This window comes from Triturus cristatus, chromosome 2_2 (genome assembly GCF_964204655.1).
Source record: "Triturus cristatus chromosome 2_2, aTriCri1.1, whole genome shotgun sequence".
In the NCBI taxonomy this organism is placed as follows: Eukaryota; Metazoa; Chordata; class Amphibia; order Caudata; family Salamandridae; genus Triturus; species Triturus cristatus.
Window position 1 is genome coordinate 751,155,608 of NC_140582.1, and position 27,621 is coordinate 751,183,228.

Here is a 27,621-nt window from a genome sequence, read left to right on the forward strand (position 1 = left end):
TTTCTTAATGACATCTCCTTTCATGAATTATGGACTAACTGCTTTGCGGACCATATTTGCATTATTCATTATTCTGCTTGTTGAGGCACGTATACTGCATATTAGTGCACGTTAGTTAACATAAATATTTGAAACTTGTTTGTGTCTCTGTCAAATCTTATTGTGGGCAAGTACAAGAGTGCGAGTGAAAGGGCATGTCTTGCAACTGCGATTCCTGAGAGATTCGGGAGTGTTGTGTTATGGGTTGTCTAATCACTTGTTTCTCTGTGAGAGAGTAGGAGAGCAAGTGAGACTATAGCTAGCCAGTCCTGGGCACATGGGTACTAAGGTGGTAGGATGACTCAGTCCATATGCACTAAGGTGCCATAATCCTACTCATAGTTCTGTTTTTGGGCAGAATCCCTGCAACCATGGGTCCACACACTAGCAAAGAATTTTGTGTCTTACTTCATCCAGATTTGACTCAATTCTCACGTCCATGCTGTTTCATACCTTAGTTAAACACAACAGAAAGTCATTCCTTTTCAGTCTCTTTCAGACAGGATTATGGTTGTTAATGCCTTTATGTCTTCATCCATTGACACACCCATTAATTTAATGATAATAATTTAGGCCTATGTGTAATAAACCTAAATCAACTTCAACATCTTCAGAATGCCACACCTTGATCCATCTTTAATCTCCAAAACTATAACTCTTTCCGGGAAGCTTTGGCAACTTTATTTACTCCCTATTCAGAAATGAGTTCCCTTTAAAATGTTCTGCATTATACATAGAATGTTTCACAGAGCAAACCCCAAAAGGCTGGCCCTCCATTTCCACTACCACCAATCATGATCAACCTGAGATCTGCTCCAAACTAACCTCTCGTAGTTCCAAATCAAATCTACAACCACCATTAAGGATTTCTAGATTATTGCAAATACAGCCTTTCTAGGTTTACTGGGTACCACTGTTGTTAATTAGTTTCTTGAGTAACTGTTTGATATATACTCAAATGTTGGAAAGTGTTCCAGGGTGATATGCTAGATGAGCTGATCCCCAATTTCTTGAGTACCTCTGGAGTACCTCTTGAGTGTCCATTTTTGAAGACCAGCTACCTGTTTAAACTAAAATAAAAACTCAATAAAAAGAAAAAACAAGTCTGGCCAGTTCAGGTGACGTTTCTCTACGTGTGATAGGTCCAAAAACATGGAATAGCCTACTTATCCCATTTAAGAAATAGCTTCACTTTTGTCTTAATATAGAGACTTCAAGTAGCCATACAGGGACCAATTTTAACACAACCCAGTTACACTTGTTACAATTCTTTAGCCATTAAGAGTGGACTGCTTATTCAATAAGCATAAATAAATTATACTTTTGTCAAAGGCTGCTGCCAGGTGTACAAGCCTGTTGCCTGCGGAAAAATTAACTTGAGGGGCAAGTGCAGCAAGCATATTACTCTGCTGCCACCTCCCCATGACAAGTTATATAACGCTCCACCATCCAAGGGAAATAATTTCAACAGGTTGCTTCACGCTGTAAGCAGACTGGTATCTGAGAATATTTTTAAAATACACCAGCACAGCAAACAGTTTCCATTAAATAACACTGACACGTAGACAAAATAGTGGATGCGGTTCCTTGCAACAATTGTATGGACCTGTACACACAAGAACTGTCCATGTATGCCACTGAGAAGCACAGATCTTTGGAAAAACAGCTTTAGAGAGCAATTTCCAAGATTACTATAAAATGGCAGCCAACACCTGTAAGTAGGAAACATCAGCAAGGAAAAACAGGCCATGAACAAGTCAGGGTACAAAAAGGAGTTATACTATCCAAGCCAGTAAAACAATAAATATGAATACCTTTCTTTTTCTGTTCCATTAGATGACGTACTTTCAAATGGCTTTGGGAATGCCATGTATTCAGTTTTTCCTGACAGATTATGATCATGTGGCAGGTGCTGGTCACACTTCTGCTGTGCAATATTTTGAGAGAAATCCGTAAACCCAGATGGAAACTGAGTGTTGAAGTTAACCCCTGTCACAGAACATATTAAAAAATAGAAGTTAAAAAACACTCTTTGAACATGAACTCTCCTTTCAACTGTTATCTTATTAAAAGTGTTGGCCAGCATCCAAAAATGTACTAAATACACACAGGAAAATCATGGCGAAAGTAATTTGAAATTAGAATTGACATCTAAAACTTATAAACCTTATATGTATATTAAAAATATATTTAAGATAGATGACGTTAAAAAACAGAAGATCATTCAATGTACCATTTATTGTTTTGAGCAAAGGTGGCGAACCAGTGCCTATGGAAGGACACCCTAACCAAGAGGGCATTTGAAATTAGGAATAAAGAGAAAAATAAACCAAAAATATTTTTTTTTAAATATTGGTAACATTTATTTTATAGTTTAAACTAGTACTATTAAACTGTGCTATATATTTGCCATTTTTCATAAACTGCTACTTTCCCAGACAAATGTGTCAGCGAGTTGCACAAAAAAACCAATGGAGATGAAGAGCATTTCTTCATAAAGGAGAAGAAACTAATAACAGAAAAAGAACATATAACAAACCCATCAACTCATGTCAGGTACAAGCCCCTCAGAAATAAAAAAAAAGTAACATTAGATACAGCCTTGCAAAGTGGGTTAGATTTCTTGGTATGAGAAACTAAAAACATAGTAGTAGTAGTAATAGTAGTAGTAGTAGTAGTAGTAGTAGTAGTAGTAGTAGTAGAAGGATTACAGTGCAAATAAAAGGAAGGAGGACTGGTGGGAAGGAAATTTAAGCAGGCTCAACCAAGTTCAGTTAGGAAATAGTAGCTGTTGGTGGGCCAATAAGAAGAGCTGAAGGTTTGAAGGTGAATGGTGATGAAATGTTCGGAACCAGCACAGCAAGAACAGGACATTAATGAAAATGAATGAATGTGGCTGGCACCATTTTCTTTTTTAAGGTTACTACACTGAGTAAATTCTAAATCTTTTTTGCTCCAAACAAAACACTGGTTATTGCTCAGTCAGGGTTTCGAGCAGCACCTAGCACAGAAACTGATTTGCTGTTAGTGCTGGATTATCTCTGTATCTAGGCAGACTAAGGCCAGGCCTCAGTTCTGGTGTCATTATATCGGTCAGCAGTTTCTGATACGCTATCCCACAAACAGCTAACTATTAGACTGAGAGTAGTCATAACAGGTGTAGTGCTGTAATGGGTACGATCTTATATGGCAGATATAGCCCAGGCAATTTATCTAACTCTTTTCCAGTCTTGAATAAAAAAAATCATCTAACTTGTAGTGTTCTTCAGCCCCACCCAATTCTATCTATTTGTGCAACTACTGGCATCACATATTTGCTCCTTTGGAGTTAGACTGATGAACTATGCTGACAATATGCAGTTTTTGATTGCATTGGACATGGAGGAACCTAATGCACTACAAAATTTCAATCAAAGTATGCGGACTATCGCGGCATGGCCTGGCGGTCTGACATGGCAGAAGTGCCTTAAGGGAGCTCACGTAGCCCAGCAACAAACTACAATATTCCTGCCATATTGACGTACCTGCTCCCCCTTGGCACCCTCTGCAGCTCTTGGGGACACCTGGAGTCTGGCCGGGCACCCCTCGGAGACACCGATCGGCGCCAGCTGAGCAGCTGCGGATAAACGGGAGCCCAGGGTGCCAGCCTGGACGAGCACAGCGTGCAGAAACGAGTGGCGCGCAGCCGAGTGAGCTGTGGTGCTTCCTAGAGGTGAACGAGGCTGCTCCCTGCCTGGATAAGGGGGGTTACTTCTGGTAGTGCTGCAGCGTGGTGCGGGACTGGGGACGCGACTCTCCGGAGTCCTTATCTGCGCCTTTAATCGGCTCTCGGTGGCCATTTCAGGCCGTGGCGTGGCCTGGTAGTTTCGGGGGCCCAGTCGGAGATACAACAATGAAGCGTGTCTCTCCCCCTCCCCCTCAGGCGATGAACTCCAGAGTGGGAGCTGTGCTGGTGCGAGGGTTGCCGCTTTGGGGGATAGGCGGGCGAGCCGGAGCTGCCGGGCTCCTGCCATGGTAGACTCTGGGTGCCTGGATCTCGGCGGCCATATCAGACCGTGGCACTCTCCAGCCCAAGACTCTGCGTTGCTTGGAGTTGGTGGTTGCACCACTCGGCCAGCTGTGGCGTGCCCCTTGCGGGTGTGATTAAACTGGTGAGGCCAGTGGGCCAAGATCAGGACTTCCCCATTCCTGCCTCCACGTGGGTGGGCCTCGGCAGTCTTGAAATACCGGTGGGGACGTACTTAGTTTGCCCCGTGGATGGCCCCTTCGACTTCTGTGGTGCTGCAGCATTTGACCCGATAATTAAATTTCCCAGTGGGACGAGGTGGACTGGGCCGGGCAGCGGTGGCAGTCATGTGGTGGTTGCCATGTAGCCCACACCGCCCTTACTGATCTCCGTGGGGCTCAGGGGGCCAATTGGCACCCTAAGGCGAGAAAGGAACATAGAGGTGTGAATCAGAATCAGATAGAAGATTCCAGTATACTGCTGATCCACCTAAGTGCCTGTTGCCATGATCTACCAGATCCAGTGCTTTAAATGAACCGGTACTCACTGGTACGGAGTACCGGCACTTCTTATTTTTTTCAAGCCGAGTACCGGCACTTCTCCTCTATCAAACAGAGTACCGGTACTCAGGGTTAGATTGATGAGTTGGGCACTAGACTGGTGCATGCCCTTTTTTTGGCAGCATGTTGGCTGTTTGCAGTCTGTCTATATTATTCAGCTGTGGCAAGTTGCCGGATGGGGCCTGAACGGCCTATTGGAGGCCTGCCGTGGGGGCGAGATGAGGTGGGAGGAGGTCATCTGAACTTCCCATCGGAGCCCATTATTCTTGTTCAGCCGACATCTACCCTGCTGGAATTTTCACCTGCTCAGGACCCAGCAGTGGTCACTGTCTGCCACTGCAACCTCTACGGCCGTGGTGCCTTCCGCGGAGGGGAGAGGAGGGAGAATGGGGGTGAGTGAAGGTGAAGAGTGAGGCGGAAGGAGACTTGAGTTTAAAGTAGGAAAAGATAGAGGCAGAAGGGGTAAGCGCAGATAGAGATAGGGAAGAGATCCAAACGACTATGGAAAGCAGACGAGAGGCCCGGAGACTTCAGATTAGAAAAAGAGTGGTGGTAGAGAGAGTGATAGGATACAATTGGGGTAAAGAAAGGGGCGCAGAATAAGCCACAAACGGGAGAGAAGTGAGTGTTGGAGGGATCGGGAGGTTAGAGATGTGAAGACAGATAGAGAGTGTATGTTTGTCTGTGAGAGATAAACAAAACCAGATAGGAAGAGAATCAGCAGGTATTTGAAAAGAAATGTGTGGAATGCTTATTTGTGTGTATGTGCACTCCTGAATATAGAAGGATTGCGCCAAATGCAAGAAAGTAGGAAGAATAGAATTATAATGATATGAAGATGCAGCAAATATTTCAAAACAATGAAACATGAACATTTGGTGTTTCGCCTCCATTTTGTGTAACAAGCACATTTTGTTTATACGAATACATTGCTCACATGTTTTGTTCTGTCCCAAAACCAGTGTAAGTGCCAGAGTCTCTCCCGTCCTAGATATTGATTATTAGCCTGAAAGTGCTAATAGTACTGCTGATGGCGTGGCCTATTCAGGATTTTAGCTGTTAATCTGGGCATATGGAAAGTCTGAGACCACAATCCAGGGCAACGCAAGGTCAAAATGAATACTCAATAAAAGTGTTTTGTATCATCTTGTCTCACTCGCCTCTAACCCCGCCCACTAGCCACGCCCCTAGCTCAATTTAATGAGTACCTGCACTTATTTTTTCCCATTTAAAGCGCTGACCAGATCTAACCATAAGAATGATTCAGGGCCCTCTCTTCAGCTGGGGTGAGGGAGTAGACAGGGGCACCCGTTAGGGGAAGTACAGGGGGGCCCACCTGCAGAGGCGGCCGGGCAAGGCCCTGGTGCGGCTTGTGGGTGTGGTGCCCTCCCCTGACTGCCGCCCCGGTCGCTTGCCGGTGGGACCTAGCGGAAACAGCTAGTGCTGTGACAGCCCTCGGACACTGGGATGTGTCCAGACATGCACATAGCGGCGACCTCATCAACTTTCAGATACAATGGCAAAAGATAAATCACCGGGGGCCGACTCAAAACAATCCACATTAGATAAAAACACAGGCGCAATGGCCCAATCGCCCAACCCTGAGTACTTGGCGACATCTATACCTGATAATGCAGAGTTGCACCCACTCCGGGGATATGCTAGAAGCTAGAATTGGCACAGTTGGCTCTCACATCATGCTGCTCCGGCAGGATCTCCAATATGTGGTACAGAGAGTTACTGATTCGGAATTGCGGATTTCGACAGTGGAGGACACTGTAACCACTCTTCAAAAGAAGGTGTCAAGCATCAAGACACTCACGAGAGATCTGGCAACACAGGTCGAAGATGCAGAGGTGTGGGCTTTGTGAGGGCTGCAAGAATACTATGGAGGACTTCCTTACTAAATGGCTTACAAGTTGGCTCCCAGATAATACAATGTCCCCGTTCTTTATAACTGAACAAGCACACCGTGCTTTACTGCAGAAGCCACCGCCTGGTGCTTGTCCTTAGCCAATTATCACTTGATTCCTTAACTATAAAGAAAGATGTCATTATACAGCAGGCCAGGTTAAAAGGAAACCTCACCTATGCCTCCCATCACATTATGATTTTTCCGGACTACACTAAAATGGTTCAACAGCGTTGACAATCTTTTACCGAGGCTAAGGCCCATCTGCGGGCCTAAAGATCCAATACTACTTGCTTTTCCCGGCTAGCCTGCGTGTCTTATCAATCACGGACACATTTCTTCTAAACACCAGAGGTGTTTAACTAGACAAACCTGTGAAACTGAATACTCATACTCCACCCAGAAAGGATTACGACACCTCATTCGGGGGTCCCGGGTGGGACTTTCCCAAGACTAGTGATGTTGGTCGCGCTCCAAGAGAGGATCCAAAACCCGAAGTAACTCTCGCAGGCACGTCATGGAGGGTCAACAAGCATCAACAGCATCCTAACTCATATCGGTTGTGCAGTATATGGTCATTTACTAATCTTGATGGCAAAGATATAAGGGCTACCTGTCTGTGAGAAGTTGGCCTGATGTATGATGTCACTAGTTATAGTGTACACCTTATATCAGTCCAAATACCCTTATGGTGATTGGTTGTAAAGTCAACCTTATAGACCAGCTATCCTAGTGGTAGCATGGACAAGAGCAGTCTTAGGCTAAACTCTGAATGGCATGTGAAGCCAGCTGTGATACCATATATAATCCCTTGAATACCAAATGAAAGGACACCACAACAGATATATATATAAAATAAAGTGTATTTATTCTAAGCAAACCCTCAGCACTCTTTATGAGATTAGAGGTAAGTACAACACAGTCTTATTAATGCATACAGTAAGTCACACAGGTAAGTAATACAGTTAGGCCCTAGGGGCCACGCAAACCATATACTAAGTAAGTGGTATAAGAACCACTGTCACGGAAATAGAATAGGCCTAGGCCTAGGGAATCGCTGGGGCTACACTACACTAGCGTTAGTTAGGAAGTGGGAGGCCCACGGGATTCGTGTGCAGAGTGGAAACACTCACGCGTAATGCGTAAAAGTCAATAGCAATGTTACAGTTTAGAAATAGATAGATTTAGGACACTTCCGGAGTAGCTAGGAAGTTGAGACTTGAAAACTAGACACTAGGATAGTCACTATCCTGATGAGCACCGGAGTACCCGAGTTACCTAGCCCACAGGCTGCGGGTGCATAGGGGTGAAGATGCGTCGTTTTCGTCGTCGACTCCTATGGATGCCTGAAGAAAGATGCTGACAGGCAGTCAGGGGAGAGTGTCCGGTGGATCCCAAGGCTGGGATCAAGAAGAGAAGAAACCTGCAAGCAGAAGGGACAGAGTCAAGGTCACTAGCCAGTGACCACGTGGAACCAGGAAGGAACCAGGCGATGTCGTGAAGAGTTGCAGGTGAAGGTGAAGCTTGTCGCTGCAGCCAGGAGGACCAGGAAGCGTCGAGGACGACCAGGACCAGGAGGCGAGCTGTCCCACGAAGGCTCTTGCTGTCGGCGGCGTCGAAGTTGGACTAGGACTCACCAAGCCTTGGCAAGCGGAACCCACGAAGAACGAAGGACTTGCTTCTGGTGCAGACCAGGAAGGTCTGGGGTGCTTCTTCTTTGCAGAGAAGCGGGAGCCAGTCTGGAGGAGCCAAACCAGCGCAGAAGATTTCAGGGTGCATCGTCACAGAGGCCACTAGCCAGCGGGCAAGCAACCGGACAGACGCGGCAAGCAGGAAAATGCTGAAGGGCCCCACGCAGGACTCGTGGAGTGTGGGGGGCTGATCTTCGGTGCAGATGGTGCTTGGGGTTGGGGCTTCTCAATCCCCGGTGCACAACTTCGAGGGTACCTCAGAAGCTGCGCTGTAAGTTACTAGCCACTTTTCCCAGGTAGCCGGTCCCACGTCGCTCGTCGCCTCCACGGATCTCAGCTCTGCTGCAGATGTGGATGAGGGTCGGAGAAGTCTGGAAGTCAAGGCTCTGGTCGGGCTCTGCAGTCGGTTCCTCGTAGAACGGTCGCAAAGCAAAGGGTAGTCTCTTGATGGTGCCTGTTTGCACAGGGTAGCCACTCCTTGGCTACAAGGGAGATTCTTCAGTCTTCTTCTTTCGTCGAATGTCGAAGGTCCAGAGTTTCTGTTCAGTTTTGCAGGTTCAGGATAATCTAAAGTCTTGAGGCCCAACTCCCACTCTTATACTAATCTGGGGGGCTGGGATACCTGCTAGGTCACGCCTTATGGGTGGGACCTGGGAGGGGGTGGTTACACCCACTTCCCTTTGTCCAGTTTCGCGCCAGAGCTGGGGCTGGAGTGCCCCAGCGCCGGTTTGAACTGGACTATGCAAGGAACACCTTGTGTGCCCCAGGCATGTCTCATTCCTTTCAGCCCACCCTGCCCCAATACACTAAAGGCTGTCTGGGGAGGTGCTTGCACCTCCCCAAGCAGGAAACCTATTGTCCAGGCCTCCCTGGCTGGGATCACTCCCAGCAGCAGGAGGTCAGACTTGTGTCTGTGGCAGCAGCATCCATTTTGTGATGCTGAGGCTTTGGTCAGAGGTTACACAGCAAAGTATGATTTTAACATGTCTCTCCCTCTAGAAGGGAGGAATAATATCCTCATCACCAGAAATGGTATGGGGGTATTATTCCAAAGTGTTAGACACCTTACACGACATGTTTTGATACAGCCCAACCATAGTTACCATAACCGTTTAAGATTATAAGGCACTTTAAGAGTATATGGTAGGCTATATCATAGAACAGCTATAAGGACATGGTTCCGAAAGCTGCAGACAGGCTCAGCTCATGCTAGAGCACCATCTCACATGTTACCAAGCACTCTGCCTCCAGGATTGTTAAGGCCTGCCATAGGAGTGACTGATAGGTACACATGTGTCTATATATAAGGTAGGTATAGGAATACTACACCTAAGCAAGGGGTGATTACACGACCTTGCCCCAGCTGAGTGATCAGCCAGTTGTGTCTGATTGGAAGGCCAGACCAGGGGTGGCATAATACATGCTGCAGCCCCTGGGAGGCCTAGGGTACACCTATGCCCTGGGTACCTAGGGTACACTGTACAGGGTCCAATAAGGTGATCCTTACCAATTGGTTATGTACCTAGGGTACATGGAGTCCATTTTAAAGAGAGAGCAGAAAGCCTGAGACCCTGAATGGCAGGATCTCAGGCCAACTAAGTCGAAAAACCAGCTAGACACTAGGCAAAAAGTTGGGGGTAACCATAGTCAGATATCCACCTTCCTACACAACCCCCCCCCCCAAACGAAAGGAGATAAGGCTGGCCTTGACAAGGTAAGCCTCTATTGCCTGAGTGGCCATATAAGGAAGAACCAGCACTGGCATGGTTACCCCCTGTCTCATGGTCCACTAAGCAATCCCTCATCCTAAAGATATCATAGGGTCTCCACCATAGGGAATCTCTACCTTTGGTGTGTCTTTGCAAAGTAAAAGGCTGATGTTGAGATGGAGTACTGAAGTGAGTGCCCTCAAAGTGAGGCCTCAGCTTCCTCCAATCATCCTCCACCATGGATGCCTTTCTTTCTCTAACTGAGTTGCACTGTGCTCTCAGGGTCAGCCTCTGGCTACCTAAAGCTGGAGGCTGGGTCCCTTTTGTGGGCTTACTGGAGGGACAGGTCAGGTTTGGGGCCCTAAGGTCCCAGGTTTGCCTGTGCCCAACAGAATCCCTCTGGGGGAGGTCCCTAACTACCTGTAAAGGGGATCCCTCAGGAATGTTTTTACCCATCACCTGGCTAGGGCTACTAGCCAGGCAATCCTCATTCTTTTGATTGGGGGGGTTCTTGTGGACAGGGGCCCTCTTGGGGTCCACTGGCCTCCCTGACCTCTGCAGCCCTGGGCTGACTGAGGCAGGGTAGAGAGAGGCAGGCTACCTGCACCAGACTGGGTCCCACCTTGGAAGGGGCCACTGACATCAGAGGCTCTGCCAGGCCAGGCCTGGCTACCTCTGGGGCAGTTCCTTCACAAGGGGTGAGGTCAGATCCCTGAGGAGGCTGACCTCTTCCTAATGTCTGGGGAGAGGGAGACTTTTCTTCCTCCCCACTACTCTCTGTTTGTGTGGAGTGATCCATAGTTTCAGGCTTCACTACACCTATATCAGTCTGAGTGTGGGCTGAGACCATTACAGCCTTGCCAACCTTTTCAGGAGGGCACTCAGTTTGTGTTTGAGCTGTGACTGTCACAGCTCTGCCAATTTCTACAGGGAAGTCTGTCTGTGCCTGGGCTGTGGCTACCACTGCCCTTCCAACCTTTTCAGTGAGGAAAGCTACTTGGACAGGGGTTGTGACTGGCACAACCCCACTACCCTTTTTAGAAAGGCCTACCATTTTAGAATGGGTGTCTTGTTCAACTCCAGCCCAAGCTGAGAGTTCTAAGTCATTCCCCAGCAAGCAGTCCACCGACAAGGTTGGAGACACTGCCACCCTTTTAGGGCCAGTGACACCTCCCCAGCTGAGACATACCTCTGCCATGGGATGACTGTTCTGTTTGCCATCAATGTTAGTTACCTGGTATGAGAAACCAGGCAAAAGCTGCTCAGAGGGAACTAGCCTATGGGCCACCATAGTGATGCTAGCTCCAGTGTCTCTGTAGGCCTCAGCTTTTCTACCATTGATGTAGGGTTCCTGTCTGTACCTACCCAAAGTGTTGGGACAGGCAGTGAAGTTGGCAAACCCCATGCCACCATCACAGACAAGAGTAGCTGCTGTAGGGGAATTGGCTAAGCCAGGATCCCCCTGTGTTCCCCAAGAAAACCCAACCAAATTTTTGGGGGCACTCCCACCACCTGGGGGATTACTGCTGACAGTAATAGGTGGTGTGACAGGAGTAGTTGGAGGAACAGTTTTGTTTTTAGCCTGTGGACAACTGCTGTCAGTTTTCCAATGCCCAGGTGTTTTACACACATGGCAGTAAGGCTTTTTAACTGTGGTAGAGGAGGGAGCTTGGGACCCACCACCCTGTGTGGAGTTTTGGGGCCCTGAGGAAGATTTCTCTTTTGCTTTATCCCCACCCTTCTCTTGAGGCTTGGTGGTATCTTTCTTTTGGTCACCACCCTGATTTTTAGGCCTAATCCTGGTCCTGACCCATTTATCTGCCCTCTTTCCCAATTCTTGGGGAGAGGTCAAATCTGAGTCTACCAGGTGTTGATGGAGAAGCTGGTTCTGACAATTACTAAGGATCTGCTCCCTCATAATCAAGTTGTACAATCCTGTATAGTCCTGCACCTTGCTGCCATTTAACCAACCTTCCAAAGCCTTAGTGGCACAATCCACAAAATCAGACCAGTCCTGTGTCTGTGTCTTCTGGGTGTCTCTGAACAACAACCTATATTGCTCAGTGGTTAAGCCAAACCCATCTATCAGAGCACTCTTCAAGACTTTGTAATTGTTTGCATCCTCATCACTGACTGTGAGGAGCTTGTCTCTACCTTTGTCAGAAAAGGAGAGCCACAAGATAGCTGCCCACTGACTTTGGGGTACCTGCTGTACTTTGCAGGCCCTCTCCAAAGCAGTCATCCATTTGTGGATGTCATCCCCATTCTGATATGGGGGGACTATCTTGCTTAGGTTTCTATGGTCATAAGACCTATCCCTATCTCTAGGAATGTTGCTGCCACCAGTGGGTTCTGACCCACACAATTTTTGCTCTCTAGCCAGAGCAAGCTTCTCTTTGGCAAGGGCAATTTCTTCCCTCTGAATCCTCAGATTAGCTTCCCTCATTCTGGCTTTATGCTCCTTTCTCTCAGGTGAAGTCATTCCCCTGTGAGAGGAAGCATTAGAGATGCTAGAAACATGGGAGTGGATGGATTCCCTTGAAGGGGATCTGTCCCTCCTGCTTCTCTGTGAAAGCCTACTTGGGGGTCTGTATGGGGGGACCCCATGCAAACTCCCATGTAAACTTAGGTTAGCCTGGCTAAGTCTCCTTACTTGGCTCTGGCTGTCTACCTCCCCATCTGAAGTCCCATCTGACTCATCTGTGGTGGGTAGACCCTTATCTACAGCTATGGCACCATCCCTGGCAGCTCTTTCAGCATCATAGGCCTCCAGAAGCTCCACTAGCTGTCTAAGGGTAGGGTTGGAACCCTGTTTTATTCCTCTGGAGGTACACAAATGTCTCATCTCCTGGAATGTTAAGGTATCATATCTAGAGGGGATCTTTTGCAGACCTGATCCTCCTGAGGGAGCATCTACTTGATCTACTCTCAGAGACATGATCTAGTGAGGGTGTGGTGTGTGCACCTACCTACACTAGTTGTATCTACTAAACCTTTCTAGTAGTTGTAGTCAGGGTGTGTTACTCCCTTCAACCTACAACTACAAAGTCCAGTAGGACTTAAGTATAATAATCTATGTTATATGTACCTAGACAATATCTGTGTGATCTTTCAATTTAGTATCTCAAGATTACAATGGTATTACAACAGCAAGCTCAGATCCCAACCGCTGCTCACCAATGTGAGAAGTTGGCCTGATGTATGATGTCACTAGTTATAGTGTACACCTTATATCAGTCCAAATACCCTTATGGTGATTGGTTGTAAAGTCAACCTTATAGAACAGCTATCCTAGTGGTAGCATGGACAAGAGCAGTCTTAGGCTAAACTCTGAATGGCATGTGAAGCCAGCTGTGATACCATATATAATCCCTTGAATACCAAATGAAAGGACACCACAACAGATATATATATAAAATAAAGTGTATTTATTCTAAGCAAACCCTCAGCACTCTTTATGAGATTAGAGGTAAGTACAACACAGTCTTATTAATGCATACAGTAAGTCACACAGGTAAGTAATACAGTTAGGCCCTAGGGGCCACGCAAACCATATACTAAGTAAGTGGTATAAGAACCACTGTCACGGAAATAGAATAGGCCTAGGCCTAGGGAATCGCTGGGGCTACACTACACTAGCGTTAGTTCGGAAGAGGGAGGCCCACGGGATTCGTGTGCAGAGTGGAAACACTCACGCGTAATGCGTAAAAGTCAATAGCAATGTTACAGTTTAGAAATAGATAGATTTAGGACACTTCCGGTGTAGCTAGGAAGTTGAGACTTGAAAACTAGACACTAGGATAGTCACTATCCTGATGAGCACCGGAGTACCCGAGTTACCTAGCCCACAGGCTGCGGGTGCATAGGGGTGAAGATGCGTCGTTTTCGTCGTCGACTCCTATGGATGCCTGAAGAAAGATGCTGACAGGCAGTCAGGGGAGAGTGTCCGGTGGATCCCAAGGCTGGGATCAAGAAGAGAAGAAACCTGCAAGCAGAAGGGACAGAGTCAAGGTCACTAGCCAGTGACCACGTGGAACCAGGAAGGAACCAGGCGATGTCGTGAAGAGTTGCAGGTGAAGGTGAAGCTTGTCGCTGCAGCCAGGAGGACCAGGAAGCGTCGAGGACGACCAGGAGGCGAGCTGTCCCACGAAGGCTCTTGCTGTCGGCGGCGTCGAAGTTGGACTAGGACTCACCAAGCCTTGGCAAGCGGAACCCACGAAGAACGAAGGACTTGCTTCTGGTGCAGACCAGGAAGGTCTGGGGTGCTTCTTCTTTGCAGAGAAGCGGGAGCCAGTCTGGAGGAGCCAAACCAGCGCAGAAGATTTCAGGGTGCGTCGTCACAGAGGCCACTAGCCAGCGGGCAAGCAACCGGACAGACGCGGCAAGCAGGAAAATGCTGAAGGGCCCCACGCAGGACTCGTGGAGTGTGGGGGGCTGATCTTCGGTGCAGATGGTGCTTGGGGTTGGGGCTTCTCAATCCCCGGTGCACAACTTCGAGGGTACCTCAGAAGCTGCGCTGTAAGTTACTAGCCACTTTTCCCAGGTAGCCGGTCCCACGTCGCTCGTCGCCTCCACGGATCTCAGCTCTGCTGCAGATGTGGATGAGGGTCGGAGAAGTCTGGAAGTCAAGGCTCTGGTCGGGCTCTGCAGTCGGTTCCTCGTAGAACAGTCGCAAAGCAAAGGGTAGTCTCTTGATGGTGCCTGTTTGCACAGGGTAGCCACTCCTTGGCTACAAGGGAGATTCTTCAGTCTTCTTCTTTCGTCGAATGTCGAAGGTCCAGAGTTTCTGTTCAGTTTTGCAGGTTCAGGATAATCTAAAGTCTTGAGGCCCAACTCCCACTCTTATACTAATCTGGGGGGCTGGGATACCTGCTAGGTCACGCCTTATGGGTGGGACCTGGGAGGGGGTGGTTACACCCACTTCCCTTTGTCCAGTTTCGCGCCAGAGCTGGGGCTGGAGTGCCCCAGCGCCGGTTTGAACTGGACTATGCAAGGAACACCTTGTGTGCCCCAGGCATGTCTCATTCCTTTCAGCCCACCCTGCCCCAATACACTAAAGGCTGTCTGGGGAGGTGCTAGCACCTCCCCAAGCAGGAAACCTATTGTCCAGGCCTCCCTGGCTGGGATCACTCCCAGCAGCAGGAGGTCAGACTTGTGTCTGTGGCAGCAGCATCCATTTTGTGATGCTGAGGCTTTGGTCAGAGGTTACACAGCAAAGTAGGATTTTAACATGTCTCTCCCTCTAGAAGGGAGGAATAATATCCTCATCACCAGAAATGGTATGGGGGTATTATTCCAAAGTGTTAGACACCTTACACGACATGTTTTGATACAGCCCAACCATAGTTACCATAACCGTTTAAGATTATAAGGCACTTTAAGAGTATATGGTAGGCTATATCATAGAACAGCTATAAGGACATGGTTCCGAAAGCTGCAGACAGGCTCAGCTCATGCTAGAGCACCATCTCACATGTTACCAAGCACTCTGCCTCCAGGATTGTTAAGGCCTGCCATAGGAGTGACTGATAGGTACACATGTGTCTATATATAAGGTAGGTATAGGAATACTACACCTAAGCAAGGGGTGATTACACGACCTTGCCCCAGCTGAGTGATCAGCCAGTTGTGTCTGATTGGAAGGCCAGACCAGGGGTGGCATAATACATGCTGCAGCCCCTGGGAGGCCTAGGGTACACCTATGCCCTGGGTACCTAGGGTACACTGTACAGGGTCCAATAAGGTGATCCTAACCCATTGGTTATGTACCTAGGGTACATGGAGTCCATTTTAAAGAGAGAGCAGACAGCCTGAGACCCTGAATGGCAGGATCTCAGGCCAACTAAGTCGAAAAACCAGCTAGACACTAGGCAAAAAGTTGGGGGTAACCATAGTCAGATATCCACCTTCCTACACTGTCTATGTACATTCCAGTGGTAAATGGTAAATAAATGTTTATTGTCTTAGTTAATTAAAACCGTAACAATTTGTCTCCTATATAAACAGCTAAAATGTTGTAATTTTCTTTTTTTTTTTATTAAACATATGCAGTTTACAAATCCATCAGCAATAGACATGTCAAACTGCATAACCGACTTAACAACTCGTGGCATAAGCATAGATGTCAATCAGGTACAGTATAGTAATGTTTAACACAATATGATAGGGTATCACGCTCAACCGTGCAGCAATTACACACTCAGTCTTCCGTAGTATTTGGGTACTTAGCTGGCTCAACTGATCTCAAATACTGTAGCAGTGGTTCCCAGATATCGTGAGGCTTGGAGGCAGTGGGTAGTTCTTCCGCATAGAGTACCAAATTGTCCCGGTGGGCCGCCAGATCTCGAAGCCTTCTGCTGTCGATGGTCCAGCTGTGTTTTCCCATGCCATCGCTACACATCTACGCTACGAGTAGAGCAACTCTCACCAGTTTACCTATAGCGCCCTTCACCGAGCGAACAAGACCCAGCAGAGACACATGCGGTGAAGTACAAGTTACTTACCTTCGGTAACGATGTATCTGGTAGAGACGATTCTAGTCGCAGATTCCTTAACGTAGAATTATCCCCGGGCGTGAGACTGTATCCAGAAAAGTTTGCCACAGCATCTCTGCGCGCCGGGGAGCAGCACTACGTGACTCCGCCCTGACATCGTCCACGGACGTGACATAAGCGAGGACACAAGTCACACCCCGGCACGTAGACTAGATACCCTAACCATACCCAAGGGGAAGGTGGGTCTGCAAGAGGACCTCACCCACCTGAGCAGAACAGAGGACCGCACGGGGGCAGAGTCCAAAAACAGGATGAAGAGCCCCGTCCCGCTGGCAAAGGGAAGAAGAAGATAGCCTGTCCTCACTCAGAGGAAACAAGGCAAGGCGCAAAGAGGCCAAACACCCCACGCCCACGTGAGGCAACAAAACCTCCGCCAAAGGCCAAGGCAAGGAAAGGAAAGGAGCACCGAAGGAGAAGAGCAACCTAGAGACTCCAAGGAGAAGAGGCCTCCAAGGTGAAGGGGCAGAGCAAAGGCAATCCCAGACAGGATGGCGCCGGCAGCAACAAGCAGGCAGAAGCTGAAAAGGGGAACTCAAGGTCACCCAGGAAGAATCGTCCAACGCCCCGCAGGGACAAACAGCGCCCGCAAGAGGGTCCAGAAGCCAGGGACCATCCTCCCACAGGGAGAAGAGGCAGAACCGAGTGCAAGGCCCACTGGAAGCAGCGGAGAAGGCAGGATGACAGTCCCACTAAAGAAGGCACAACGGTGCAGAAAGAACAAGAGGGCAGCACTGGCAAGCTCCGCCAGCCGCCAGGGACACCACAGAACGAACACTCAAAGCAAAAAGCCGAAGAAGTTTGCATCTGCAACATACCATAACGCCACGAAGAGCAGAAGCCCGCAGGCGACCACAACTCCCCAGCACATACCAGGGCTATATAACAGCCAAACCTGCCCCACATGGGGCATGTCATGTCCCAAGACATGGGAACCTCTTAGGAAGAAACTTACGCAGCAGAGTACAACAAAAAAGTGACCTGTGGCAAAAAAAAACCACAGGAGGCCAATCAAGCAGCCAGGGGGGAACCGCAGAAGGCCCAATCTCAGGCCCAGCATGGTGGAAAAAACCCAAAGGAAAAACACAAAGTCAACAAGCATTGGCATAGCCAATAGGTCTCGCCTTTGGGACCTTATAAGTGTTTAGCCATGCAACAGTTGCATAACTAAATACTTATCAGGTCCCAAAAGCGAGCCCTCTTGGCTATGCAAAGCGGCCGTGCGGCCGCGAAACCGAAAGTAATGGCGGTAAAGCGCGGCGCGCGCGCCCGCGCACATGCACTGTGGCTCTAGGCTGGCCTGGTAGCACTTTTTGGAGCCATCTCAATAAGTCTCGCCAGACCAGCGCATGCGCTGGGTCAGGCGAGACCTAAAAAGGGCTGGCCAACAGCCAACAGAACCACAACCTCAGCCAGACAACCGGGGCGACCCGCCCCAATGGTTGAAGAGCTCCAAGAACGAAAGCAACACGCAGGTCACTGAGGAGGGGGGAGGAGGGGGGAGGAGGAGGAGGAGGGGGGAGGAGGAGGAGCAGGAGGACGGGGAGCAGGAGGACGAAGTCAGCCAAGAACCTCTGGATGGCTGAGTCCGCAGGGGCATGGAACAAAAGATCACCATCGAAGGGAAGGTCCACCAGCCGGTCTCGAACATTGTCCGGGAACACACTGTCCCGAAGCCAGGCATGGCGACATTGGGCAACCGAAGAAGCCATGGCACGACCCAGCACCTCCGAGATGTCCAGAGCAGAGCGAAGGATAAACGCCGCCAGCTCCCGACCATCCAAGACATGATGTCGCAAATCCACACAGGCACCCTCCTGAGATGCGGCAGACATAAGGGACTCCGCCGAGTCCCACAAGCAAGAAGTGGCCCTAGTCAAAACACACAGTGTGTTAGGGGCCCGCAGAGCCGCACTGGTGGATGCAAACATTTGTGCCCCCAGGAGTCCAGCCAGCGGGCCTCCCGTGAAGGGGGAGACAACAGCAGCGGCAAAGCAGGAAAGGCAGACTGCAAAAGGGGGCCTCTGGTCGATGGGTGAAGAGAAAGGCACACCGGATCACGCGGTGCCAGATGGTGCTGGGGCACTGGGTCCCCCGTGGAGGGAAGGCCCCAAGTCCCCAAGAGAGAAGAGTGAAGTGAACCCTCGAAGGGAAGCAACAGTTCCCTACCACCAGGGCCCTGATGGAGAACCTCCAGAAGATGATCTGCGGGAAAATGGGTAGCGGGATCACCCATGCGCAATCCCTACAGCCGTGGAAACAGTGCGGGCGAAGGTCGCACCCGCCTCCGTAGGGCCCCGTGGAGGGGAAACCAACTCTTCGTTAGGTGACGGCTGCAAGCTAAGGCGGCATCCCTCCCAAGCCAACCGGAGGAAGGAAGGGCCAAGGCCGAAAGGAAGGAAGAGGGACCGAAGAGTGGGGGACTTGCGGCTTCTCCGGCGAAGACCGCGGTCGTGGGGACGGCAAGAAGCCGCCTTTAAACGATGTCAGGGGAAAAGCCACGACACGGTGGCCCGTCTCCGGCGAGGATGACACTAGAAACCACTGAACCTCTGGAGAAGAGGAGGCATCCGAAGACGAGTTAACGACCTTTCGTCGGCCGAAGAGTCCGCAACCTGAGTAAGGACAACGTCATCGACCGGCGCCGGAGGAGATGCCGGGGTGACCTCCGACACAGCGGAGGGACAAGAAGGGCTCAGGGAGGGACGAGGAGACCCCCGCCAGCCGCAACTCGTGACAGGGCGAGACGGGCCCTCCGCCGACCCCTGTGGCGCCGCCAGCAGCCGCCGGGGCCATAGCGGCATCACCTCGCCCCAAGACAAGGCCGCCGCCTGTCCCGAGGACCGAGAGGGGCTCGGGCGAGAAGGGCCCTCCGCCGACCCCTGCGGCGCCATCAGGGCCAGCAGCCGCCGGCACCTCGGCCCCGGACAAGGCTGCCGCCTGTCCCGAGAACCGGGAGGGGCTCGGGGGTGCGACCCAAGCCCCGGCGACCTCCCGCGACACCACAGGGACTCCCGCGGGAGTTTGCAGCGAAGCAGAGGCGCCGTAGTCCGAAAGAGGGACCCCCACAGGGCCGCACCCCAATGGCACCACATCCTCCAAGCCTGGATCCGAACCAGTCGGCGCCGGCGGCTCCGGCGCCGCGGAGGGCCCCGCACACTGCAAGGAATCCACTGATGTCCCAGGAAGGGAAGGAGGAGGAGGAGGAGAAACCAGCTAGGCCTGCAAAGCCGCCGCATATGTCTCCATCTGGGCTCTGGTCGACCCCACGCCGGGAAACGGCGGATAAGGGGACGACCCGCGGGGCCGCACCAACCTCGGAAAGTCCACGCCACCGACAGGCCGGAACCTGAGACACTTACCAAGAGGTGAATGGCGCACTTGCGACCTGTGAGAAGATCTAAGTCGGCGAGGGAAGCCACGCGTCCGAGAACCCTCCTCAAGGGCCGGGTGAGGTGTCGACGCTGACCTGGACACACGAGCCGAAAGAAGTTTCATCCATCGACTTCGGCTTCATCTGCTGACACGCCTCACAGTCAGTGGAGTCGTGGTGCTCCCCCAAACACCACATACAGATGGGGTGAGGCTCCGTCGCCGACATGAGGCAGCCACACGACGAACAAGTTTTAAAACCTGAAGGCATTCGCACACTGTTCACGCAAGAGCAGAAGGGAAAGGCCTAAACAGGCCCAGAGCCCAAACCGGATCCGCGTTGCACGCGGAAAAGGAAAAAACTGACGTAGGTGCGCCGGGTTGGGACTTAGGTGACCTCGCTGACATCACGTGTGGGAAGGACGCCTGGGGCGGAGTCACGTGATGCCGTCCCCCCCGGCGCACAGGGATGCTGGTCAAAAAGTTTTCCGGATCCAGTCTCACACCTGGGGATAATTCTACGTGAAGGCATCTGCTGCTAGTAGTCTCTATCAGATGGGAGGAACGTCTGTCATACGGGCGGAAGCGTTTCCTGAATTCTTTCCACTTCTCTAAACCAACGGCTTTCACAGTATCCAATTCGGTCTTCATCTTGGCCATCTCATCATCTGCATTAGAACCAAACAGTGAAGACCCATTAAACGGAAGGTTGACAATTCTCCGTTGGGCATCTGGCTTCAGGCCTGTGAGATGGAGCCAAGCCGAGCGTCTGGAGCAGATACTGTGTGAATAACCGTGGGCGGCCAGATCAGAGGAGTTTGCTGCCGCACTTATAACCTGGTTCGCACGAAGCCCCACTCATGCGGTATCTCCTGAAAATCCTGTTTGTCTTCTTTCGGGAGTTTTTCTGTGAATCTGGCAAGGGAGTCCCAGAGAGACCTATCGTACCTACGAAGGAGAGCTGAAGCGGTGGCCACTTTCGTCACAGAGGCCGAGGTATTACACATCCTCTTACCCAGAGAGTTCATATTCTTGCTATCTTTCTCTGGAGGAACTGACTAAGAAGATGCAGTAGAGTGTGCCTTTCTGGCCGCCGCCACAATGACTGAATCTGGAGGGGGGTCTGAGCGCAGGAAAAGTGGTACTTGAGTAGGTGCCTTGTATTTGTTGGCAATACGAGATGGTACAGACCCCACTGTGGCAGGGGTTAAGAAAGTCTGCATGGCAGGCTCTATGAGGCCTGGGACTAAAAGCAGTAGAGGCCTGGTTGACGAACGATGGTGTAGAGTCTCGCATATAACGGATGTGGAGACCGTCGGGGCCGAGATACTGATGTTGAGCTTTTTGGCCCCTCTGCAGAGAACGTCATTGAAGGTTCCGATGTCGTCAATTTGGGAAACTCTGGATGACGGTGTTGCAGATAGAGTTGGGGGATAGTTACTGATAGAAGATCTGGTGGATGATGACCATGTTGGAGATCTTTGCCGCCTCCTCTTGGGAGAGGGAGTGTGATGTGAACAAACTCTCTCCCGTGATTTTGTGTGGCGGGATGATGGAGACATTGACCTTCTCGGGTTTCTTTTTGGAGAGATCCTCGATGATTTCGTTGCAGGAGTTCTGCGACCTCTTGACGGAGAGTAGGTGCAAGATTAATCCAAATCAGTACTTCTATGACCAGCACCCCCTGTTACAGAATGTCTAGTACCTTCCAGCCACCTTGGCGACAGATTAAAAGGATGAGACTTCTTGGGCGGAATCAGAGAGCCCTCCGGTGAAATCTGGACGATGTTAAGGCCCAGGGGGTGATGAGTCTCCTCGATGTCGAACGTCGTGACCTCGACGTCGACCTTGTTTCCTCTGCAACCTCCTCAGAGACTACTACAGGAGTTTTGTCTCTCGCCGTCGACCTATGCCTGGACGAAACCGTCTGTGCTGTCTTCGACGTCGTCTTTCTTGGAGGCGAGATGCTGGAGGATTCTCGTCTCCGAGATCTTGGCGTCGTCTTCGACGTAGAACACCCTCGTGGGCGAACAGGAGACATCGACGTCGATTGCCTCAAGCGCTTCTTCGGTGTCAATTTTCTCAATGGTGAGCGCCTCTACTGCGACGGAGATCTCGACGTCGACAGCCGGTAAGCTCGCAGCAAGGTCTTCGCCAACGAACCCCTCGACGCCGACCTCCTAGAAGGTGGTGGAGTGTTCCTCGCCGTCGACGGATGTTTCGACGTCAACGGGTGCTTGTCAGGTCTCTCAGGACCAGCAAACTTCGAGCCCGAAGTATGTCTCGACAATGGATTACTTTTGAGCGACGGAGAATGTCGTTCTCTCGACGGCGATCTGTCCCTCGACGCTGAAGAGTGTCTTTGTTGCTTTTTGGACAGCGACCTCGATGCCGACGGCGAGCAGTCAGGGATCTGTCTCTTTCTGGACTCAGGAGATGTAGATCTTCGCTGTTTTCAATGTTCCTGAAGAGAAAAAGGGCCATGGCCACTCCCAATGCGACTTTTATGATGCCTTTTACTTCTCTCCATCAAGGCATGAAATCTAATCCTCTCTCTGTCTCGAAGAGTCAGTTTCGAAAACTGCTGACAATAATTGCAGGTATCTGGCTTGTGTGAAGATGGCAAACACACGAAGCACACCGAGTGCTGGTCAGATTTAGCCATCTTTTTACCACAAGATGGACATTTGTGGAATAATGCTGGCATTCGGACAGAAAAAAAGTATGTTAAAATGTCAGAAAAGATCAGTAAATATCAACCAGCAGTCAAAAATATCGAATATTGAGAGAAAAAAACAATTTCTGACTAAAGATAATCAAAAACTGTCGAGCTCAAGCTCCAGGATCCTCACAGGATGAGCCGGAAAAAGAACTAACCTGTCACCTGTGGTGCATGATGGGAGCAGAGGGGCGCCTGGAGGTCTTAAAGGCACGGTGTCCAAGTTCTTGGAAGCTTTAAAGGCAAGGTGCCAGTTTTTTTTTTTACTGTACTGTGAATTCATCTATGCAGCCTATGGGCCAACTGCCTGCTATTACCTACTTTTCTAGTCTAAAAATAAAGGTTTTCTTGTATGACACTATTACAGTGTATGTTCTCTTTTACAGAGTTTATGTGTAAGATTATTTTTTGTACAAGATAAACCTATGTCATTTTGGCAGGTTGCCCTGTTGGAATTGGGTTAGGCTGCATATTTATTTGTTTATATACATGTATATATGTATGTCGTGGGAATGCTAGGCGCTTGTGGTTTCCCAACATACACATATATATGTATGTATATTTCTATATGCTCCGGGATCCCGCATATGGGCGGGCATTATTCAGTGCTTATGATTATTGAGGAGTATCCCCTGGAAGAGAACATATTATACATTGAGCATGATACCTCCACACTACATGAACGCACATCTACAGTGATCTTGAGAATAACGACAAAGACAGTCACATAACCAAACCCGTTCAAATCCACCCTACCCCCCTCAACCCCCACCCACTTTAGCAACCCCAACAAGCCAAAGCCATCCCGAACCCCCCAGGTAGCCCCCAAATGTAGCACCAAGGGAGGCAGTAATGGGGATCATCAGTGCGGGAGCGCAGAACACCTCCCGTTGTAGTGGGAGGTGGCCGAGCAAGAGTATTAGTGTCACCTAGCCATTGACGTGTGATATCACAGAATAATAGATCTACCTACACCTGAGTAGTATTAGCCAAAGAGTATAGGGCATTGCAAACATAATGTAAGCCGCTGAGCATCATTCCCATGCCACAGTGTCAATTCTCAACGCCGTTAGTAGTTCGAGGAGAGTCCCAAACCAGAGGGGGGCAGAACATCCACACAACTCATGTGCCCCACAAGTGTCATTGTTCATCAGGCATATCACGGGTTTTACCGCCGCCACCACCATGCACCTCAGAGGAGGGGGCCCGGCTGCGTCGAGTAAGAGTCTTCGCGTAGTCCATGGCTGACTTTGGGGTGGTGAAGATCCGAGGTCTCCCATGATCATCAATGCGCAGCCGCGCCGGGCAGAGCATGGAATAAGGGATCTGTGACGCAATGAAGTTTTTTCACTGGCTGATATTCGCGTCGAGCTTCCTGTACTGCGGCGGTGAAATCAGGGTAGAGCGCAAGGGTGCTGCCCTTTGTGTGTTATAGTGCCTTTCTCTCAGGCCATACGAAGGATGGCATTGCGGTCCAGATAATTGAGCAGGCGGGCAATGATGGAACGTGGCGCCGTGCCCGGTGGGGGACGAGAAGCAAGAGATCTGTGGGCCCGCTTCACAATTAGTACCCGAGACAGGTGTTCCACCCCAAAAATTATCAGCAGGCCAACTCCCGGGGGAGGGGGGGGAGGGGCACAACAGCGAGGGCGCAGCACCCGGTTAGGCAGCGCGATGCGAGCGGTGGGTCATCAGTTGGTTCCCAGTGCACTGTATTCCCCACCACACGACCCCCACAGAAGGCAGCAGCCGCCACTGAAAACGTGTATTGCGCAAACTGTTCTCACACTCAGGCCGAAAAAATGAGCCAGGAGCGGGAGTAGCGGAAAGGTCCGCGTGGAGGGACGTCACTGAACAATAGGTGCCGGAGGTCAGAAGTGTATAGGATAGGGCACTTGTCAGGTGGGTCCCAGTAATTGGCAGCGGCTTGAGGCACTGGAATGACCAGTGTCACCCCCGGTCACGGGGTAGCTGGAAAGCAGAGGAGAGGAGTGTCTGGGTTAGCCAGCAATTATGGGCGTTTCGGGCTTCCAGCAGTTTACACTAGAGAGGAGCCTCGCTGCAAGTGATGGTTCAGGAGGTACGCTGATGCGGCTCCCGGGGAAGGTAGGTTCGAGCGGCCGCCAGCCGCACCACTCCAAACCAGCCCACCGAAAGGCAGCGCCGGCAGCAACAACTCCGGCCGCAGTTAGGAGTCTTCACCTCCGGTCACCGGGTGGTAGGTCGCAGAGAATGTCGCCGCGTACAGGTAATCGATGCAGGACGGAGGGGGCCCCACAAAACTAGGCCTGGGCGGTAAATTCCGTTCCGCTCACGGAATTTGCGGAATTTCGTTAATTTTGCATTCCGCAGAGAACGCAAAATTGCCCAAAATGCTGCTTTCCGCGACTTCGAGAAATTTTTTCTTGTTCGCATTCTCAAAATGCGTGTTCGCGAGATATTTCTCCCCGAGCACGCAAACTGCATCTGTGAACAGGTAAAAAGCATCGCGAACAAGCAATTCCGAGTGTTCGCGGAATTTCTACGTGTTCGCGGAGATTTTTTACCGTTTCGCGGAGATTTGCGTAACGCGATTACGGCAATTCCGCCCACCCCTACACAAAACGGAGCCGCAGGTAGGCCAGGGGAGGTCACACGCCCCAGCACGGGCCCGGGTCAGTGGCATGGTCCTCACGAGAGTCCGCAGTCGCGCGGCCCGGGCCAGTCCGGTAGCGCCAGGCGGAGGCAGGAGCAGCTCCGACAATCTGCGGCCATGGCCAGCACACCACACAGATAGGGAGCGGGCGTGCAGCCTAGCGAGTCAAACAGATACCGCACCAGGGCACCCGCCACCCCCAATCCAGCCCACACAGCCCACCAGCCAAGTTGCGGGGTCCCCTCGTGCCACCCCCGGGTCCAAGCAGCATGGAGCAGCACTTACTGCAGCTCTGCAGTTAGATCCCACACCGGGCCGACAAGTGGCGTTTCAGGCCCAAGAGACTGTCAGGCCCCTCTCGCAGCCACCAGACGACGAAGACAGCTCTGTTGAAGAAAGGTTGTCCACTGGTTTCCGCCGCACTTCTGCTGCAGGCAGGGCGCGGATTGCGGGCAGGAACTCCAGGATAATGATTGGATGGATGGCTCGGCCGGCGGAGCTGCTTCATTGAGCGGTCATCTTGCCTGGCGCCCTCTAGCGCCTCCATGTTGTCATTTTCTGAACACCTTAAAATACTTTACATTTTCAGTTATAAATATACAAAAGTATACAAGAGTACATAGCTTACAATAAGTGCGTTCTGTGTGTTAATTAATTAAGGATCCTCTGTATAATCAAAGAATTACCTTCCAAACTTAATTCTAAGATGTCAGGTAGCCTTGTTTGAATTTCATGGAACGTGAGGTTTTTTAACATATCGGAGCGATAGCTAACTGTTCTGTTTTCAAAGCCCGTTTGTGGGAATTAAACTTTAATTGACAGTTCATTAGTGTCAGTTGGATACAGACCTGCTATAATAGCCGATCTGTATGTCCTTATTCTTCCGATCTTCAGCCCATTCCTTAGTAAAGTGACTAGTGCTGTGTGAAGTTTGGGATATATGCAGATTAGGTGGATGAAGTCCTCTTTATTACTGCCGCAGAGCCTGCATTCTGTCGGTCTTTTATGGATCCATGTTGGCTGATCTGCAATGGAAGGTAATTTGCCGAAGCGAAGGGCCATCAGGTGTTGTTTTCGATGGATGTAATGCTTGGGTATTGTGCCGGTGCAAAAATATTATAGCTATTGATCACCATCCATGCATGTGTTCTCTTGCTAAAGATGTTTTTGTCAATTAACAAGGAGTGAAATTTTGATGATTTATTTATAGCTTGTTTGAAAGATGGATAGGGTAGGTTGGTGTTCCAAATCTCACCTGTGCTAGTTGTGAGTAATGCTTTTTGGAGATATTGTTTAGAAGGGGATTTTTTTTCATTTTCTAATTCAGCCCACAGGGCATTGTTCAACATGGAGTCTGCTTTGTTTTGTTTCACTCGGTACCATAACTTAATAGTTGCATAAATCCTCCCCAATGTTTCGTTTATTAAGCCAAATTAGAGTCTGACCTGCGCTGGGGATGCTGACTGATGTATCTGAAAGACTTTTTTATATGTTGAGACTATTAAGTTGTTCAATAGTTCAGAATCTTTACGGTGTAGCACAATACTGACGCGTGTTGGTGTAGGAAGCATTTTAGCGGTTATCACTGCAAGTAAGGGTTTATACGATGGCCCGTTCAGTTTTTTTCCTTGAATCCTGAAGGCAAACGTCAGTGCGTTTGTTCTCTGTAGCTTTCTGCTCTCTATGGTTCCGCCTATTGTCCATATAAAACCTCAGGTATTTGTAGTTAAAGGCTTCCTCTAGCAAGTTACCCTCAAGTTGTATGTTCTGCTTGGCATCTAGATGATTACTGATAAGCATTGTCTTACTTTTCAATGTATTCATTTCAAGCCTGTTAGTTGTTATGTAGTCCAACATGCCTGCGGAGACCGATCTTAGTTAGGCTCAACAGGACAACATCATCTGCATATGAGCGATGTGATACCGATAGCATTCCCAGTTGGGGTGAATGGTAGAGGAACTTATCAAACTGGTGTGCCAGGTCCGCCATGAAAAGATTAAATAGGTGCAGGGCCAGCATGCATTCTTGGTTTAGACCTTTGGTGGTGATCACCTTTCTTGTTAGCAGAGAGCCATCCCCCGGGTTTGCTCTCATCCATGTGTTGGAATAAAGAAGCAGTATTCCTCTGAAGATTCTCTCGGGAATTTTCCATGCTTTCAGCTTTCCCCATAGGAGAGGACGATCCACACTGTCAAATGCACCCTTGAGGTCTATGAAGCAAAGGTGCAGTTTTTGTTTTCTCCATTTATACTTGTCAGCAATTAGGGAAAGTGTTACAATATTAGTGATTGTCCCAATTCCTTTTCTGAATCCAGTCTGGTTGATGGGGATCAGATTGAGCGTGTTTAACCAGGTTGTCAGGTCTTCCAGGATCAGGGAGGCACAATACTCTGCTTCTACGTCCAGTAAAGCGATTAATCTATAAT

At 49.8% G+C, this 27,621-nt stretch overlaps 1 protein-coding gene across 5 annotated transcripts in view; it reads right to left on the minus strand.

Annotated features, from left to right (window-relative positions):
• The window catches only part of PCM1 (pericentriolar material 1), a 1,275,228-nt gene that overhangs the window by 683,405 nt on the left and 564,202 nt on the right, over window positions 1-27,621 (minus strand). For all 5 annotated transcript variants that reach the window (XM_085641994.1, XM_085641996.1, XM_085641995.1 and 2 more), the window contains exon 22: window positions 1,854-2,028. In XM_085641994.1, coding sequence (XP_085498120.1) covers window positions 1,854-2,028 — 175 coding nt within the window. The remainder of the gene's footprint in view (window positions 1-1,853; window positions 2,029-27,621) is intronic.